This window comes from Pempheris klunzingeri, chromosome 2 (genome assembly GCF_042242105.1).
Source record: "Pempheris klunzingeri isolate RE-2024b chromosome 2, fPemKlu1.hap1, whole genome shotgun sequence".
NCBI classification, from domain to species: Eukaryota; Metazoa; Chordata; class Actinopteri; order Acropomatiformes; family Pempheridae; genus Pempheris; species Pempheris klunzingeri.
Genome location: NC_092013.1, coordinates 16,273,545 through 16,292,370, shown reverse-complemented (window position 1 = coordinate 16,292,370; position 18,826 = coordinate 16,273,545). Strand labels below are relative to the sequence as shown.

Sequence of the window (18,826 nt, the reverse complement as noted above, 5' to 3'; positions counted from 1 at the left end):
GTCAGACCATCTGCAGTGAGAAAGGCCTGTTGTCAAAATGACAAGACACAATGATACAATAGTTACTCACTGGATTATGACAAAACATGGTTATGAAAAGGTAATCACTAACATCATCAGCTGTTTGTTGTTTCCAGAACAATAAAAGTTACCATTTTGTCCTTTGTGTGTGTGTGTGTGTGTGTGTGTGAGACAGAGGCCTTTGTTTGTTTTCCAGAACAGTCGACTCCTTGATCTTATTCAGTACTGACCTCTATTTCTAAGACTTCCTCTTCCAGCTTGAGCTCAGATCAAGAGCGAAGTTACAGTTAGTTGCATGGTTATTGTGATTCTACCACAAAATGACATGAGGAAGACCAGAGATGTGAGAACTGAAGTGAGATATATTAAAAAGTCACACTGTGTTTAGTCTAATAACTAACCAGTGTGAAATGTTGGTAGTAAATGTTTGACCCTCATAGTTGGCAAAAGCAGGATATGTGAGAGAGAAAAAATAGTGAACAAACAACACTCCAGTTTTCTGTGCAAATCAGACTATTGAATGTATCAGCACCTCTCATTGCTTATCTAGTTCTTACATTTTCAAAAACAGATAAAGAGTGCATTTTTATTATATTTTTCTCATATTCTGTATTGTAAATATATTTACTTTATATTCTATATTTAGGTTTCTTGATTATGCACCAATATACCAAGCCAAGTCCTTGTAATGTCAACACTTACTTTGCAATAAACCTGATTCTGATGTGTGACTGTAGTTCGACTCTGTATGTTTTCTGTTCGCATGTTTTGTTTATAAGGTTGGTTTTTGTGTGTGGAGGGGTCTAGATAGGAGATGAGGAGATGGTGCAAGTGTGGTTTGTGTCTGTATGCATGCTGGTGTGTCTCAGTTCCTTCCTTAGGTTTATATACATCATTTTCTATGGTAAGTTATATTCATGACTGAGAGCACACTAGAACTAAAAAGTAATGTTGAAGTTCAGGGCCGTCTTATGTGCAAACCTGCAATGTTACCAGTTTGATTCTATCTAGAGACTTTTATTGTATTTCTTCCCTCTGTCTCTCTCAGTCTTTCTGTGTTTCTGTCATACACTTCATGGTCAAAGGTATGTGGACGCCCCTGTCTACACCATGGCATGGCCCCTTCATTCCAGTTAAGGGAAATCTTAATGTTTCAGCAAACAATTAGATTTTAGACAGTAGTGTGCTTCCATCTTTGTGGCAACATTGAGGTTGATAAAATCATTTGGTTTGGAGTAAAGCAAGGATGAATTTGACTGTGAGCTCACAGCAGCACATTAATGCCCATGATTTTGGTATGAGATGTTCAATGTTATGCAAAGACATAATGTTCAGTGGGCCACAGACTTTATTTAGGTGTCCACATACTTTTGACCATGTGGCATGTGCTAACAAATTAAGGTAAAAATGCCATAAAAACAAGCTTTTAATGATCTAAAATCAAATCAAGTCTTCTCTCTTTAAATTAAAATTGAATTTTGCCCCATGGAGAACTACCATTAAATTGTCCATTAAAACTGCCCTTTAAAATAGGCCTAACAAAAATGTATAGTAAGAGGAGTGTTTTCTGTGTGTAAAACAGGCAATTATGACCTGAATGTGACAGCAATAATCCTGCTTACTGGTACTTAATGCTGAAGTATGAAAAATGGTCTCAGTGAGAGATGAACAGGCACAGAAACATGCAGAGAGGCAGAGAAAATGACAGAGATAGAAAAAAAAAAAAGAGCGCTGTCATTTCCACTGAGATCACAGCCATCCAAAGTCGGAAGTAACGGGTGCATGCATGGTTCAGTGGAGGCAAAACTCCTTTTGGAGGAGGCTGTTTGGATACTTGGCTGTGGGAGCTTCCCTCAGCTGGGAGACAGATAACCTTCAGTACTTCTCTCAACAACAACGCTGTGTGTAATCCCCTCTGATGTCTCTGATGTAATACAGGGAGGCTCTGACGTCACGACAACGCAAACTTGATTGCTTGTCTAGGAGGATTATTAAGGTCAAGTACAGACGTAGATCAAACACAGCCTCTGCTGTCTGTCAGGATCTTACAAGGTCCTCTTTATTTTAATCAGTATTGTAAAAAAAAATACTTATCTGGACTTATCTGTTTCCACCTGAAAAAGTTGAATGAAGTTGAAACAAATATTTCAATAATAGACTAAAGTAAGATCTAAAGTTCAAAACAACAATCTATGATTTAACATGTTTTTATTTGTTTCTTAAGGTTTACGCTGCACAGTCACAAGGCTAAAAAGTATCAGCTGGTTTTATAGAGTGTTAAAGTTATTACCTGTAAATCCACCAGATTAGAGATTTTGCCAATGAGAGGAAGAGGAAATTAATCAAATCCCAGACTTCCTTCAGTGCCAGGTACATGTGATGGATTTGTTTGACCTGTTTTCATTCACTGACTATTATTCATACTAATTAGGATCAATGAAAGCGTGAAGTACCAGCTGACAGTTCACACTGTGGTTCGACCTTTGTTCATTTCCTGTTGAACTAACTTAACTGCTGGATATCGCATGAAAATATCCCCTTAAACTCGTCAAACTTCGATGACTGAGTGGGAGTAGGCTTGACTACGGTGTGTGTGAGTGCAGAGCATGCACGTCTGAAAGAAATTTTACGGAAAGTGTTGGATTAATCTGTTGCTTGAACCTCTCTTGTACTGTCTTGTTTTGAAATAATTTCAGATTTACTTTCTGTACAAAAATGTGAACTCAAACTCAGTCTGTCCTTTAGTCCAGGAAAAATGCACACAATACGTTGCAGAAAAAGACATCTCAAACTTTACTGGAATAACTAACCACTGCTGTCAATATGTATGGGATGTGTGTGTGGATGAGCATAACATGTCACACTGTCAACACTGCAACTTTTTGCACACTCTGTTAGATTGAAACGTTGCTGTGTTACATTAAATCTATTGAGGGCTATCAGTACAGTGAGCAGATCTTTGCTGTGACTTCTGCTGTCAATTATTTTGTGCCACCCAATTGTAAAAAGGCATCGACCTCACTGAGCCAAAGCTTTTCTAAAACACAACTGTCAACATGCCCTCTTTTGGTTTAATTGAATGGAAACTCTGGTATTTGTGAAACTGTGTGTTATTCTTACATGTTTGTCCTTTATCACTATCATTTTTTCCCCACCACCTTCGTTGTAAACATTTGTAAAACACAGATTCCAGATTTGACGCCACTGATCATGGATCAGGCAAAGAAGTGTGAGATCTCTAAAGTTTTCCAGAAAAAAAAAAATCAATTCAACACAAGTCATCCCAAACACCAGACACAGCAGACCAAAAACAGACTCCCCGTCAAATCAAAATAGACAGAAATATGTGATAGTACCAGAATTCCCCTTTACGCCCCACTGAGGCTCTGCTGTGTGAACCAGATGTTTGAGTAACATCTGTTTGAGGTTTGTAAATGTTGTCTCTTCCTACCTGCAGATGGTTGTTCTTGCTGGAAGCTCCCAGCATGTCCCACTGGCTACAAGACTTCTTGGGCATCCTGTGGTTGGAACGACTGCTGAAGCCACCGCCCACCTCATCGTACGGGTTCTCCATCAGGTTTTCAGGCAGGTTGCTGGAGCTCTGGCTCCGAGTGATCATGGGGACCACCCTGGGGTTCTGTGGTGCTGTTTGGGTCGTGGAAGCCGGGGGGGAGCCGGGGACCATTAGGTGGCCTGACAGGGAGGTGGGAGAGTTGGGGGTAAAGGTGAATCCAGAGAGGGGTAGAGTGGGATAGCGGCCCCCGCCCGTGCTGGTGTTGTTGCCCAGACCCTGGAAGGCACTGCTGGAGTTGAGGTTTTCCATTGAGTGGTAGATGGGTTTGTTTACTGAGGAGGAAGGCAAATGTTTAAATTAATTTTTCCACTCTTAGAATTAGTCAGTGAAACTGAAAAACACACCCGATGACCCCCATCTTTGTCTCAGACTTTACCGTGATGCGGTTCGTTACAGGTAGTCGCTGTTGGGCTGGGGGTGAGCGACACCCTTGGCAGTACCCTGAAGTTAGAGTTCAGCGAGGCAGACATGACCAGGCGCTGTGGCGAGGGCATCGGTGCGATAGGCACCTCTGTCACATATGTGGCAGGGACATACAGTGGCTTTGTTTTACTGGCTGCCCCAATCCTCCGCACCTGTTGAAGAACAAACCGATTTCAAAATGCTTTTGCTATTTTCTCCCACATAAATCCAGTTAGTTCAACCATGCGTCAACTAACACATCTGCGACCTGAACACTGTGCGGAAATGTATTACACTGCAGTTCAACTGCAGTTCTCCGTCCAACAGGAGCATGGAGAAAAACCACAGCTTCCCTTTTGCAATACAAAGTTCACTGTGGTCTTAGTGACCGCTTTCTCTAATGTACTTCTTTGTGGCAATTTCGTGATAGATATTTGTCAGCTGTCAGAGAGGGTAATTATACACTATCACATGTCGGTGCAATGCTATCAGAAAACAGCATTTGTGAAAACTGAACGGCCCATTTTGACCTGGCAGAGATTTCATAGCATCTGAAAAATGTAAGTAAACTATTGGTTTGCAGGCGTTACTCTTTTCATTGAAACCATCAGAGAGATGTGTCTTTGCAGTAAATATCTCTTATGTCCTAACATTTATAGCTGTGTTTGACCATTATGGGAAAGAACTGGGAAGAAGAACTGTTTTATGGCCATATTGGATGAATGCATTCATGTAATCAATTACCTTAATTTGTCAGGTATTTACATTAAACTGCTAAAAAACATACCATAGGTATGCCACATACTCTAGTGCCATTAATACTTGCTATAGCACAAAATCCTTGACTGAAAATAGTCCTCAACAAACACACAATATCTAATATAAACCACAGAGCACAGTTGAATTTTTCTAAAAAGTAAATATTTGTGACTCACTTTTAACATTTAGGTCTCCACTAAGAACAAGTGGGCTTGGGGCTGAGAGCCACAAACAGGGTGGGACAGTTGAGAGAAAATGTTGAGAGATGAACTATTGCATTATCCGTTTTGTTTTCTTTTTGTGGGATTTGTAAGCAATACAAAAAATACCGTGTCCATGGTTTTCTAAACTCTTTGGTTCCAAACACAAAACAAAACAAACGACGGACTGTTTTCTCACCTGCCACCAGTCATTGTTGGTCTTTTTCAGGAGAATAAACCGTTCGCCCTCCCTGATGCACACCTGCCGTCCATCAGCGGCGCGGTAGTTGTAGTCATACTGGGCCTCGAGGACCACCGTGCCACTGGAGACCCCACACACTGTCATCCCCCTGTTTGCCACCACAGGCGCTGCAGCAGACTGCTGGTGCCCAACAGAACGGCGCCAAGTCCCAGACAGCATGGCTCTCCACACAGTCCTGTTCAGCAAGCTTAGCTGGAGGCGTGCTGATGGATGATACTGGTGATGCTGGTTGAGTTAGCACAGAGCAGGTGAGACTGGAGCCAGGCCAGTGCCATGCTCTGAAACTGAGAAGGTAACAGAGAAACAGAGAGAGATGGAGAGAGAGAGAGATAGAAATAGAAATAGAGAGAGAGATGGATAGAGAGAGATTATTGAAGCTGTCAGAGAACAATGAAAAACTGTCACCGGCTGTGTGCAGGTTCAAAGGGAGAGAGCATGAATCCTTTTAGTGATAAAAATGGAAGTCTAGGTTAATCTGGGGAAAATCACTGACATGTATGACAACAGTAGAAAGTTATTCTCAATTTTTCTCAAACACTTGAAGACATCATCTTGGGCCTTTGGAAACTGTGTTGAGCATTTTTCACCTTTTTCTGGCATTATAAACCAACGGATTAAAAGCTTATTCACTTTCCGGTGGAGAGTTAGATGAGGACATTGATACCGCTGTCATATCTACCTGTTAAGTATGTAGCTACAGTCAGTAGCCAGTTAGCTTAGCTTAGCACAAAGACCGGAAACAGGTTAAAATAGCTCACCTGGCTCTGTCCAAACATCACAAAATCCACCTACCAGCACCTCTAATACTGATCAATAAACATGTTGTTTAATTTGTACAACAAATGTAAAAGGAGGACATAGGCACTTCTTATTCCATATATTAGGCTAAGCTAACCAGCTATTCAATGCACAGATATCAATGTGCTCATCCAGAGAGCGAATAGTCATATTCCAAAAAATGCTGAACTTTTACTTTCATCAACTGAGAAAATCATGTACAAACTAATTAATAATGAAAAGAGTCTTACAATAATAATTAGTCGCTGCCCTAATTGCAAATAACAGACAACATATATCTCAATGACACTAAAATACTCTTTCTAATGTGATGGAAGTGAGGCTACAATGGTTATTTTCATTATTTAACCTCTCCATTACTTTTTGGATTCATCAATAGTGTCTGTGAATGAAAACTTGAGAAGTCATGAAATAGAGAGATATAAGTAAGAGAAAAGCAGCAAATTCTTCTGCTGATCAACTAATCAATTAATTGACTGATCAGTTCAGCACTAGACAGAAGGCACTGGGTGATATTTGCAGATATTTGTAAATTAATAAAATGTACACTTTTTCCACTTCCAAATTTTATACACTTGACAGACACTGATGAGGAAGAAATGTCACTGCAGAGATCTGCACATCACCAGAGTAAGCCACTTTTCTATTGTCCTCCTGTCATCCTGGTAGAACCAAGAGACACGTGTGAGTGAATAACTCATGCGTTTGGAGGATGTAAGGAGCGCAGTATACCCAAAATAGCATCTGTCTCCATCTCTCCACCTGAGCCAGCATCCCCAAGCTAAACCCCTGCTCTACCCAGCCAAGACCCGCTTACATAAGAGAACATCTAACTTTCTGCCAGACACATAGCAATACAGCCTCACATAGCACATGCATGCACCCACCCACCCCCACATGCACATTCTCGCACGCACACACACACACACACACACACACACACAGAAAAGGGAACATCCCTAGGCACCTAGCAACAGTGCTTCAGTCACAGTCAGGCCCAACCCATCTCGGTCTGGGTGAGAGGAGGAGAGGCAGCAAACAAGAGAGATCCCAGAAAATTTATAGAGACATGCATGTTATGACTGAGGGTGTAAGAGGGGCCGGGACAAAAGGAGAGCAGGGAGGAATTGGAAGCCATAGATGAACAAAATAAAGAACGAGGAAAAAAGAGAAATACCGGAAAACAGTGCAAAATAGTCGGGACTAGATGGGAATATAAAAAAGAGAGAGAGACTGAAACATGGATGAAGCTGGATGGAGCTGTGAGCCATGTGAAGGCGATGGAAAAGAGGGTAGGGTTAGCTGGCTCAACCTTGATAATCCCACTGTTATTAAAGCACAGGAATGAATCTGTGCCCCCCTCCGCCAGAGAGAATTACAGTAAAATCCCCCTCTACCAGCATATGGGCAGAAAGACTGTCTGCCTGCCTGGCGAGCCAGCAAACACTGGCAGGAAGCTCACTGCAAAGCACCGAGGAGCATTTCCAAGGCACTTCACCAAATGTAATGAATCAGAATAAATACCATTTCACATAAGGAGCGTGTAAATATGGTAGACTAGACTGGCACCTGCTGAGGTCGAGTGGATACAACTAGCTGAGGTCTTCGTGTAACTACAACACATACATGAAGTAGTCCATTTTATAATTGTGTGCTTGACAAAATATTATATTTTTTCAAATATGTAGGATAGATATCCAATAAAGGTAAAAAAAACATGCCCCACGATCAGTGAGTAAATCAAAGAATCTCTGTAGATGAGAATATATTACAATTTCTAAGAAACTGTGTGTGATGTGACTATAATGTATGTGAAGTTTGTGATCGCATGATTCAAAGTGAGAATATGTAACCTTCCACAGAGACATCTATGGGATAATGAAGCTAAAATATTGTGGGACCATTGCACAAGTCAAGAAGAGTCATAAAATCAGGGAATTGATTCATTAATGTTATTCAGCAATAACTGTGTAAAGTTTGTTAACATTAGCCACCATTAGCTAGTGGTTGTACCAGGCCGAGAATTATGAATTAAACGTGGAATTTCTAAGACGCAGAAAGTGTTAATATCTTTTAATCTCACGTTAAGCCACCTATGTCACCCCTGGAAGTTGTTTTCCTACAACACATACAACAAGTGAGCCTGATGAAGCAAACACGAAATGTGTCGCTGGTTCTTACATTAGCAATGAATGATTCTTAGATAAATGTCAAGGAGTTTTAGGTTGGTTCACAGCCGAGTCTTCGGCTGTGCTGCAATCCTCCTCTTTATTTTTTGAAATGCCCCCACCGTCTTCACTCGCAGGTGACTGCATTTGGGTCACAGGACTGATTATGTTGATGTTAATATTTATGACAAGATAGCTGGTGCCATGTAACATGTGCCTGCGCTTGTCTGAATGAAACTGAACACACTGCAGCTGTCTGTGTTTGTAATATCATGCTGTTCTTTGATTTATTCATGTTTTTTCCTGTTTGTGTAAAATAGGGAATGCTTGTGATGCAACGTCAATTTCTGACAGCTGAAGTGTAATCGGATCTAATCTTATCAAATCTAAAATACTCAAATCTCACTCTTCTAAGAACTGCAGCTGAACTCAGGAGGGACAGAGGCAAAAGCCAGAGGTACAAGGCAAGCAAGCAAACAGGAAACTGCATAGACTCATCAAGGTACAACCACAGTTTGGGTCATATCCTCTCTCTCGTGCTGTTTGGTTTTCTCATGAGAAACATTTTAGGCAGATTGACAACGACCTGTAAGCACTGACAGCCAGCGGAGTCTGTTGTGCTGCATCCACCAGCACTAAATTAATTACCGCCAAGATGAAGCCTTGAAGCAGAGCGTAGTTGTTGTTTTTGTCTTCACGATCCTGCAGCGTAGCTTCACTTATGTGTAACTGATTCTTTAGATGGGCAGCAAAGAATGACATCACACCCTGGGTTTAAAGAAAGGCCAAAACCTACAGCAGTGTCTATTCATACAACCTGTCCATGACCTTTCTTATGACTTCTTCTTCCTGCACAGACAGGGAGAGCTCTTCTGATACTGCTACACACCTGTTTGTCTTTTCTTCTCCCTCTCAAAATCTTGAATGAATGCACAATACCGGCCAACTGTGGGCCTTTATCTAAACTAACATTTATTGAGTTAAGGTGCATTTGCTGGGCATCATAAATTCACTCATCAGCACCAGCACAAATGTTCTACACAGGCACAGGAGGCTTTATCGTGTCATGCAAATTAGACAGCAGGGTTAAAGTCCCCGGTTGTATTATTCAGAGTTTAGGGCCTTTAACAATGCTCCCAAAGGGTAGCAGCTCAGACTGCTTACCAAGGGGAGACAGGATAAGTCAGGAATAAGGTTGGTTGGCCTCTCTCTCCACGTAACTCAAGAATATAATTAAAGTGTTTGTGATTGATTCACACCAGAAATCTAAAAGCCTGTTGTAGGAATATACAAAAGAAAGTGCTTTAACCAATTCAGGACCCAATTAAAACAGCACTATTTTAGTACAAGGAGTAAAGTGAATTTTTAGAGGAACAAATTATGATCATAACAAACAGTGATCTACAAAGGGAAAATGAGTCCAAACCATGTTTCTATTTGCAGGTCAGATGGCAGTGGAGAGGGCACTGGCGTCATCATCACCCAAACATACAGAGAGGCCCATATGCTGTCAGACACAGACACAGGAACCCTGCCACGGCTGATGAGAGGCAATAATAGCTTGTGCCAAGGGCACAGGACTTATGTTGTGGTACCAACAACACAAACGGAGAGAGGATGGAGAAAACGTAGGCAGAAGGAATAATGGAAAAATAGAGACTGGAAAAAACAAGAGCAAACTCTCAAAAAGACAGAGGGGAAAAACCCTGAGTGCTACATGTTATTCATCTGCGTTTGCTCGAGTGATTTCACTCCAGCTTTGACTGTGTGTGCATGCAAGTCAGGCTGAGCCGAAGAAATGGAAAGTATGCAATTTGTGCATGCATGCGAGAGAGACAGAAAGAGAGAGAAAAAGAGCGACTCACCATGGTCCTGAAATGAGAGCTTCTAGTCAACAAGGTCACCAGCTCACTCTGCAGCCAGATCCATGCGTGCAGCCCCACTGATAAGCCTTAAAAACAAAACAAAGAATAAAATTATCAACTTGTGTTTAAACTACTGCCCTCCCAAACAGAGGAGTCACTGCTGCCTGGCCTGAAAAAGGTTAGAGAGCAAACACGGAGGGGTTTTGAAAAAGGTGGGGCAGAAAACCACTAAAATGGCTACAAGTTAGCAGCTCCCTCCAACAGAAATACACACACACAAACACAAAATCTCTGTCTCTCATACACACACGGACACACACACACATACAGTTAATCCTATGCAGCGAAATGATCCTGCCTCCACTCACTGAACCCCTGCTGACCCTACCTTCCCCCATTTAGCCATCATATTGCCTGAAAGATAAAAACAGAGGGAGTGACAGAGAGCGTCAGCTGGCTTTTACCCATTCATGCAAATAAACCACATTTGAGCTTGAGAGAGAGGAAAATAGAACAACAAGAGCGAGAGAGGACCTGTGTGCTGAGCAACAACAAAAGCAACCAGCAGCCCGGTTTATTGATTGAGTTATTGATCCATAAACAGAGTCAGCTGGTCAGCAGTGTCACTGGACGTCAGAGATCCACCGCACAGATGGGTGGCAGCAGTGGAGCAGCTATGTTCATCCAAACCATCTCAGGATTTGAAGGGTGTCCAACTGCTTCTAAGGGGAGACATCTGGCTTTAAGTTTTAATGTGATGCTACACCACCAGCATTTTACATTTTCAGTCAAATCAACAATCCAGAAAGGCCATTCAGGGATTATTATAGGCCCTCCTGGTGGTTTTGCATGTTTAAGTCAACCAAATTCTTGAAGCATGCATACATTTTTAGTTTTACTTCCAGGCAGTTGTGGATTTGAGCTCGGCCACAATGCTACGAAAATCTATTTGATGCTTGTTTGAGGTTGACCATCATCACAGTGAATATTTAGTTATTTAAAGGCTTCCAGATCCTCTCCAGATCCGTTCGAGACCGCTCTTTTTTTTGCCTATATATAAACACACTCAAAATACAAAATCTATGAATATGAAAATACTGTTACTGTTCTGCTGAATAAAGGTCAAACATCTATCAGAAGTAATAATCTTTTTTTGTTAAAATAGCATCATCAGCACATGGCACCACCAACTTTCTTTGCTGGTGTGTTCAGGGGCACACCTAGATCTGCAGGAGGTATGAAAACGTATGGTGTGCTTTGGAAAAAGTCAAGTATAAACACTATGTAGTTTATGGTTGCATAAAAAAACCACCTGAAGTTCATGTTATTGTGGCACCCTTGATAACAGCCTGAGTCTGGAGAGCAGGCTGAGAGAGACAATTAATGCAAATTACAGAGTAATAAATGATATGGTTCGGATATGAAATAAGCAAGGTGTTTGTACAAAATATACAAATAAATAATAATAAAAAGCAAAAGTACAATGTTAATTAACAGGAGTTAAATTAACACGTGAGATAGAGGGTCTGGTTACCACTTGCTACTTACTTTAACATTCATTCAAGTTATTGCCTACATTTGTGTTGAAAGAGAGAGGCTACAAACTGTAAACAGCTTTTCTATGCGCCTCCCGCTGCTGATTTTGAGAGATTATTGTGAATGCTCTGATTAATAAATGTAAATAAATAGGTTACGTTAGGTTCTTTCCAACTGACCTCCTCTATAACACCCTGTGGCCCAGGACGTCCTGTTTTAGAAAATAAGGACTGGATATAACCATCTATTAATCTCCATGGTTTTGAACAAAACATTTTACTACGTTGCATTTGATGTTTGGGAGTGCCAGCTGCCTCTTTGGGTGACACAGGTACCCTCTGGCACACCTGTGGGAGGCTGGAATCATAGAAATCAGTCATTTGTTTTCTTGGTATAAAGATATAAATTACAATTAAAGGCAGGGTCCGCAACTTATTTTAGATGCACTCTTTGTCACATTTGTTGAAATTCCCTATATTCTGATAGTAATCAATAAATGAAATAGTTTGACAAAAAAGAAAACAATTTGGTATCTGTGGCTGTCACAGGCCTGTACTGTAATAAACACCTCAGTTTATTTCCTTTAGGCCAAATTAAATGATTGGATGGGCGACGTGCCTGTCTGCACGCACTCAGCCCCCAGCAAGTACGCCTGGCTCTGAAGCCAGAAAAGTGGCCAAACTGTGAAACTGCAACAGTGATGCCACTGCTTTGCTTGTGTTAATATGATTGTGGCTTTTAACAGAGTTGTTTATTTGTTAGATTAAAAAAACTAAAAGATGCTGTCAGTCAGCAGTTGTGTACAGAATGAATGAGGGACCCGGCGGCGGAGGCGAACTGTCTTCTCATCACTATCATGGACTCCAGCAGTAACATTCATCAGGCAGCGGGTTCATGTGTTGTGGGGGAGGGGCTTTGGAGCAAAGCCTGAAGGGAGGGGGTGGGATATTTTCAGCTGGATACTTTCAAAAACTAGCTACTCTTGCAAGTTTCTAAAACGTTGCAGACTGTGCCTTTAAACGGTTGATCATTAACATCCCTAATACAGACCACGTGAGATGATGCCAGAAAAGGATGGCGTCACAAGCTTTACGAATGAAATAAAGAAGTTCCCCTGCTACTCCATATCATTCTGGATATGTCATAACTACTCCAACTCGAAGACAAGCCACTGGGTAACAAGTTCAGCTCCCACAGAGGTTGGTTAAGAGGGGCTATCAAGCTTCCCCACACGGCAGGATAGGAGTGCAGTGATGGGTGTTGGTGGAAAGTTTGGTATCATATCATATCCATATTCATTCCATACGTTTGAAGTCGAAAGAGGGCGGCTTTAATAATCATGGCTACATGGTCTTCAAAGAGAGATGAGACATGGGGAAGAGGAGTATATAGTGAATGAGGAACTTCAAAGGGCTTTTGCGTGCACACCCACATCCGTATACACATAGCAAACACACACACACACACACACACACACACACACACACACACACTCAGACTGTACTGTATTTACATATGAATGTCTATAACCAAAGGCTTCACAGGAAAATGAGAAAGAAGAACAAGTTGGTCCACATGATGCATACTGTTCCAACTTTAATCACCACGAAAATAAGTAAAAAAAAGTGTGACACATAAAGTTAACAGGACTGCTGAATTAATATCTGTGTCAACCAAACAGTGAACAGCTTTTTGTTCTTTACAGTGACGTGAGCCTCTGCTTCATCTCTGTTGTTTTTTTCATGCAAAGCAGCATCCAGAGGTTTGTCCACTCAGCTGGATGTTAGAGTCCTAACTTAGAGTCAGGTGAGGCTGTGTGAGGTAAAGTATTGCATCACACATCCACATCATGCATGATGGGTAAAAGGAGTTGTAACACAGCAGTATATCTTAGAATAAGCACAGAGGTGCCTTGAAATGTTCATAAAATCAATTCTGAACCAAACCATGAGTTAGGAGGCTCAAAACTAAAGTACACCTGAAACAGATTAAATGATCACAAAGTGGAATTTTAAACTTTGATGACTCAAGATGACCATTAACATTTAATGCTTAGTTTTAGAAATTAGTAATCAATACATTTGGTGTGAATGCATCAAAAGTCACATTTTTTTCTGTATTGCCCAAAATAACATCTTCATCTCAGAATGCTTTACGATAGTTGATCCTCAGATCCTCAATTCAGACAACAAACATCCCCACGACACCTAAATGCAGAAAAATAAACACCTTCCTGGTATTAGTTAACGAACCAATCTAAACGTTTAGCCTGAAATCCGTCCACTTTCAGCCTGATGAGCGGTTCCACTGAAGGACAGTGATGTGAAGGAGCATTCATTTTGTCTATGAACGTACAGTTATAACTGCTAGTGCCGATGTCTCTCCCTCCATATGAGACACACACGCCTCAAGCCAAAACAGCCTTTCATCCTCCCAGAGCCATGCATTATTGATGATTAGACCAGAGAGAGACACTGAAATACACGCTGCGTTTCCCAGTGTGACGGCTGGCAGCCTGCGTGAACGTGTGCATGAATGGATGCGTGTGTGTGTGTGTGTGTGTGTGTGTGTGTATCTGATTAAACAGGTGAGCTGGATTCTTTCAATCAGGGAGCCAATCAAAATGCAGATGATGACAGTAAAGCAGCCATTGGCTCATGCTCTGTACTATCATCATGACAACAACATCTATGACCAGCTGCCATCTCCAGGGTCTCCACTATGTGTGTTATTTGTTTCTTGTTGCACATAAAAACATTTCGTATGTGTGATGCCATCATTTCAAGCGTTTGCTGACGCAATGCTTGTGTTTACAATGAACCCTGGAGCCTGCATCGACACATAGCAAACTTCTTCAGAGGATTTACTTGTAAAATATCGAGGCTCTCATTTCACCCATTTGAATATAAACAACAACCAGACCAGTGCTTTCCAGTTAGCCGCAGTGGCGCGGGATTGCTCCGGGGGCATTTTAAACTCTTGAAAGAATTAATTCAAGCATCACATTTTTAATTAGCTCATGCATTTTATATAAAGAAATGCAAGGTGAAAATACACCACCAGTATACTCCTAGTTAAATCATAATAAGCTTATTTCAGCAAGAGAAATAAGCTCATGAAAATAGCAGCTTTTCTCACGTATGAGAAAATACACTATAAAATATCTGTGTCACCTAATGATTTTACTTTTGAGGTACCATTGAGGTATTATGTTTCACACAATTAACTGTCATCACTTTGCTTTCATGAATTTATTAGTATTACAGCATGGTGTTGCTGCACAGTGACAGAAAATGTCCACAAGAAACAGCAGTTAGTTGTCGATTCATCTGTCAATCATTATTTCAGATAACTGATTCATCGTCAAGACGAAAACAAAAATCTTAAAATAGTGAAAATGATTATAATGATTTCTCAGAAACGCAGCACAACTGCTTATTTGAGAAGCTCTTTCACTTTGTTCCCAGAATATTCTATAATGGAAGAAAATAAAACGGCATGCGGGAGTCAGGAATGATCCTTAAGAGAATAACAAAATAAAACTTTGCTCTCTGACTGGGCTCATGGGTTGTTGCTGAGCCTGTGGGAATGTGCAGTACATTGATGTTTCTAATGAAGAGCGCTGAGCTCCATTGATCCACCGGGGATGAGAGTGAGCTGTCAAAAGCTATCAGGCAAGTCAAAGACCCACTTTCAGCCCTGTGCAGCTGAAGTGAGCACGATACTGTTGGGGCACAAGGAAGAGCAGCTAAACCTCCCAAGGCAAACACCAGAGAGAGGAGGCACATAGGCAGGCGCTGCTTTGATGCCTTCACAGGGTCAAAGGGGATATTTGTTCAATAAAGGAACATTACACAAAATACAATGTATCAGACATTAGAGGAGTGGTGCCTTCAGGTCAGTTTGGTGCAGTTTGGTTATTCTAAGAATAACTTTCCTTCCAGTGTTTCTTAAAATTCATTGGATATATGTGCGAGGACTGGGGCTAACGATTACTGTCATCATAATTATTGATCTAATCATTTTGTCAACAAAATGTCAGCCAACAGTACAAGTAGCCCAAAAAGTCCAAAACCCAGAGATATATAGTTGAAAATAATTTATGAGTAGAAGAAATCCTGCCATTTGAGGAGGTGAAATCAGAGAATTTTTTCCACTACCTCTGCTGGAAAAATATTCTATTCTGATAAACTACTTTGGATTATCAAAATAGTTGCCATCTATTTTTCTGTCGGAGATGGTGATGTTGACAGTGCCTTACCTATGCATGCTGCAAGCTAGTGAAAGCACAGATCATTGCACAGACACTGGAAGTAAACGCAGGATTAAAGTGGATTAAAACAGAGCACAGATGTGAATGTAGGGGGAGCAACTGTACTTTAAAGTAGTTGCGATATTGAAAAGCCGCTCTCATATAGACAATACAGTGCAGTCAGTGCTAACATCCAGCCACATACCACTGTAATTTACCATTTCTATACTGGACACCATGTGTTAAACTAGTTGAGAGTTTTTCAAACTTGGGATCCTCGGGATGTGCATTCGGTTTAGTCTCCCCTCAGGGATATAACAGAGTAGACAAAATACAGTAGTATAGCTCAGGACAGATCAGCAGCACTAAAAACAGCAGCCTCCAAATTGACCACTAAGTTAAGTCACAACTATTTCACCACAGTTTCAACAACCACTGAACACTGTAAGGTATTATACTGTGAAGGTATGATTTATTGTATCTACGTGTACCGACCAAACAGACAACTGAGCATACTTACTGATATTTTCATGTCAAAACTTAACATCCTCTATCTGTTTGAGGCTCCCTTTTGCTCTTAAAAGTATGTTGCATGGGAGTTTTAAAGACACTTAAATGGGGCCAAAGGGTAAAAAAGTTCGAGAAACCCTTCTAAGGCTGGAATTCATTGTCAGAAAGGTAAAAATGACAACAAGCTAATTACAACTACAGGATCTTCAAAAGTCAAATCACTATATGAATATCAGAAATGTCCATCTGTCAGATGTGGGAGGTGAAGACGATTTTGAAGGATGTCACATAACTGCATGCGGAGAGACAGTTGTATCGTGTCACCTGGTCTGCACTGTGCAAAGCTGATAAGTCGGATGAGGTTTTACTGCACTTTGTGATCTGCTACTGTAGCATTTTGCTCTACAGTTGATAACGTGCATGCAAGCAGACACACATCTCACACACTGAGGAAAAGAGCGAGAGAGAGAGAGAGAGAGAGAGAGAGAGAGAGAGAGAGAGAAGCAGCAGAATAAGCTGACTAGTAACATTGTAAAACACTTCAGTCTCTCAATCTGCCTTTGACATCCACAGCAGCAGTCTGTGAAGCACACGAGCAATTACAGCGATCTTGTAACCACCCCACCCCACCCCACCCCGTTAATACTGCACATGGTACAGGGCACTTTTAATCAGCAATGTTGCAACTGGAGAAATAATCTTTCAAGCCTGTGTCGTCACAGGCTGGCGAAAAGGGGAGCAAAATCTCCTGCTTTGCATGGACTTAAGAAAGATTATGAAACAGTAAAAATGCAATGCGTTAGTCAAACTGTTTCCATCACACTCTGTGGTTAACACGTCCATCTACATACTTTCGGTGAAGCGTGAGTTAAAACTCACCTGCAGTTGCAAGCAAATATTTCCGCATGAAAAAAGATCTGTCAGATGCAAAGCAGTGAAATAAGCGATTCTTATCAGTGTGGCATTTCGTGACTGGGAAATAGAGATGACTAAAAACAGAGCAATAGAGACAAGCACCACTGTAGTGATGAAATGTGTGAGAATGGGCCATTGTCTGAAGGACTAGGCGTACATAAATCAATAGAAATATTCTCATTAGATGTCAAAAAGCATGTAAATAAATGTGTTTAGGAGCCCTAAAGAGTACAAAGCCATCTTCCACAAGAACTTTATGAAGGTTGAAGTGCTTTAAGTGGATGTTGTGTCTATATAAGTTGGCCCTTTGAGGCTTTCCTGCAGGGCCCCAGCTGAGTCTGAGTATAGGCCGCATGTGTGTGACACTATGATGTGGACGAATAAGTTGTTTTGGAAAAAGTAGTCCTGTTACTTTATTAATAGCAAATCATACAACCTATTTGTGTCTATGTTGCTGAATGTTAAAGCTGAGGCATTGGTTTACAACTTTTTTGCACAAACTTCCCAGCAGATGGGAGCACTGTGATAAATGCAATGTAATGTAATCAACCGAATCAAGACTTTTAAACAGCTCTAAAATAGATCAGACCCAACTTTATTTTTCAAAATGAAGCATAAACAATTCCCATAAATGTAAAGGATGGTGATAAATAAGGAAAAACATCAACAAAGCCATGATTCATGCTGATAAGAGTTGCTTCGGTCACAGTGAGTGGTTAGTTTGAGTGAGAATAACAGATTTTTTAAAGCCTGCAGTCAGATGTGGTGATAAAATAACAACTTGGAAACCATGTTATTAGGATTTACATTATGTTTCACTATATTCAACTGATTAATTAAAAAAGCATAACGTTGTCTGGTTAATATTTTTGCATAGTTGCACTAACCCCACAGTGGATTAAAATACCGATGGGGAGAGAACAACAGAGGCGCTTTATCCTGCAGGATGTATTTGCTGCATTGGTGGGATGGTTAACAGGAGAAAACAGAAAAGTTGTCTGACTAAACAACTCAGCAGAAAACTCATCTTTGCATTAGTGCAGAGACGCAACATCACTCACCTCTCAGCGGCGTGATGACAGCTCACTTGTGGTTTCGGGGTGATCTGCAGACAGAGCAGGAGTTGCGTCTATTCACGTGTGTTGAATTTGGAAAAAATGATAACTTCGCATAATCAAGGTGGTTGCCGGAAGCACAAACTCGTGCACTTAAGCAAATTTACAGTCACACATTGGCACTAAGTTGACCGGTGAAGCCCATGATGACACATCCTCCTGGCGCTTTAAGTGGATAAAAAATAGCTTCGGCTGTTTGGGGTTTGGTGGCTAAAGATTGGCTACAAGCGAGCAATATGATTTTACGCAGAGCCAATGAGATGACTGGGCAGGCTGCGCGGTGGTGCGCTCGTTTAATTAAAAGGCGTCTGCCGGTGTGTCGTACATATGAAAAGAGATGGATCCCGCCCGGCCATACTAAACTGAAAATAAAACCAAGCACATCCGCATACGTTAAGGTTCAACTGTCGGAAACGCTTCATGGGAAGTGTAGTCCATTTGACAGGCAG

The 18,826-nt window shown here is 41.1% G+C and overlaps 1 protein-coding gene across 2 annotated transcripts in view; it reads right to left on the bottom strand.

Annotated features, from left to right (window-relative positions):
* The window catches only part of arhgap9 (Rho GTPase activating protein 9), a 43,128-nt gene extending 24,631 nt beyond the window's left edge, over nt 1-18,497 (bottom strand). Inside the window, exons 1-5 of one of the 2 annotated variants that reach the window (XM_070841318.1) lie at nt 18,324-18,497; nt 10,050-10,135; nt 5,156-5,502; nt 3,972-4,170; nt 3,473-3,867 (exon numbers count right to left, since the gene is read on the bottom strand). In XM_070841318.1, coding sequence (XP_070697419.1) covers nt 3,473-3,867; nt 3,972-4,170; nt 5,156-5,377 — 816 coding nt within the window. In that variant the 5' untranslated portion in view covers nt 5,378-5,502; nt 10,050-10,135; nt 18,324-18,497. The remainder of the gene's footprint in view (nt 1-3,472; nt 3,868-3,971; nt 4,171-5,155; nt 5,503-10,049; nt 10,136-18,323) is intronic. The other variant, XM_070841310.1, reaches the window with a different exon arrangement.
* Nucleotides 18,498-18,826: the final 329 nt, after the last annotated feature.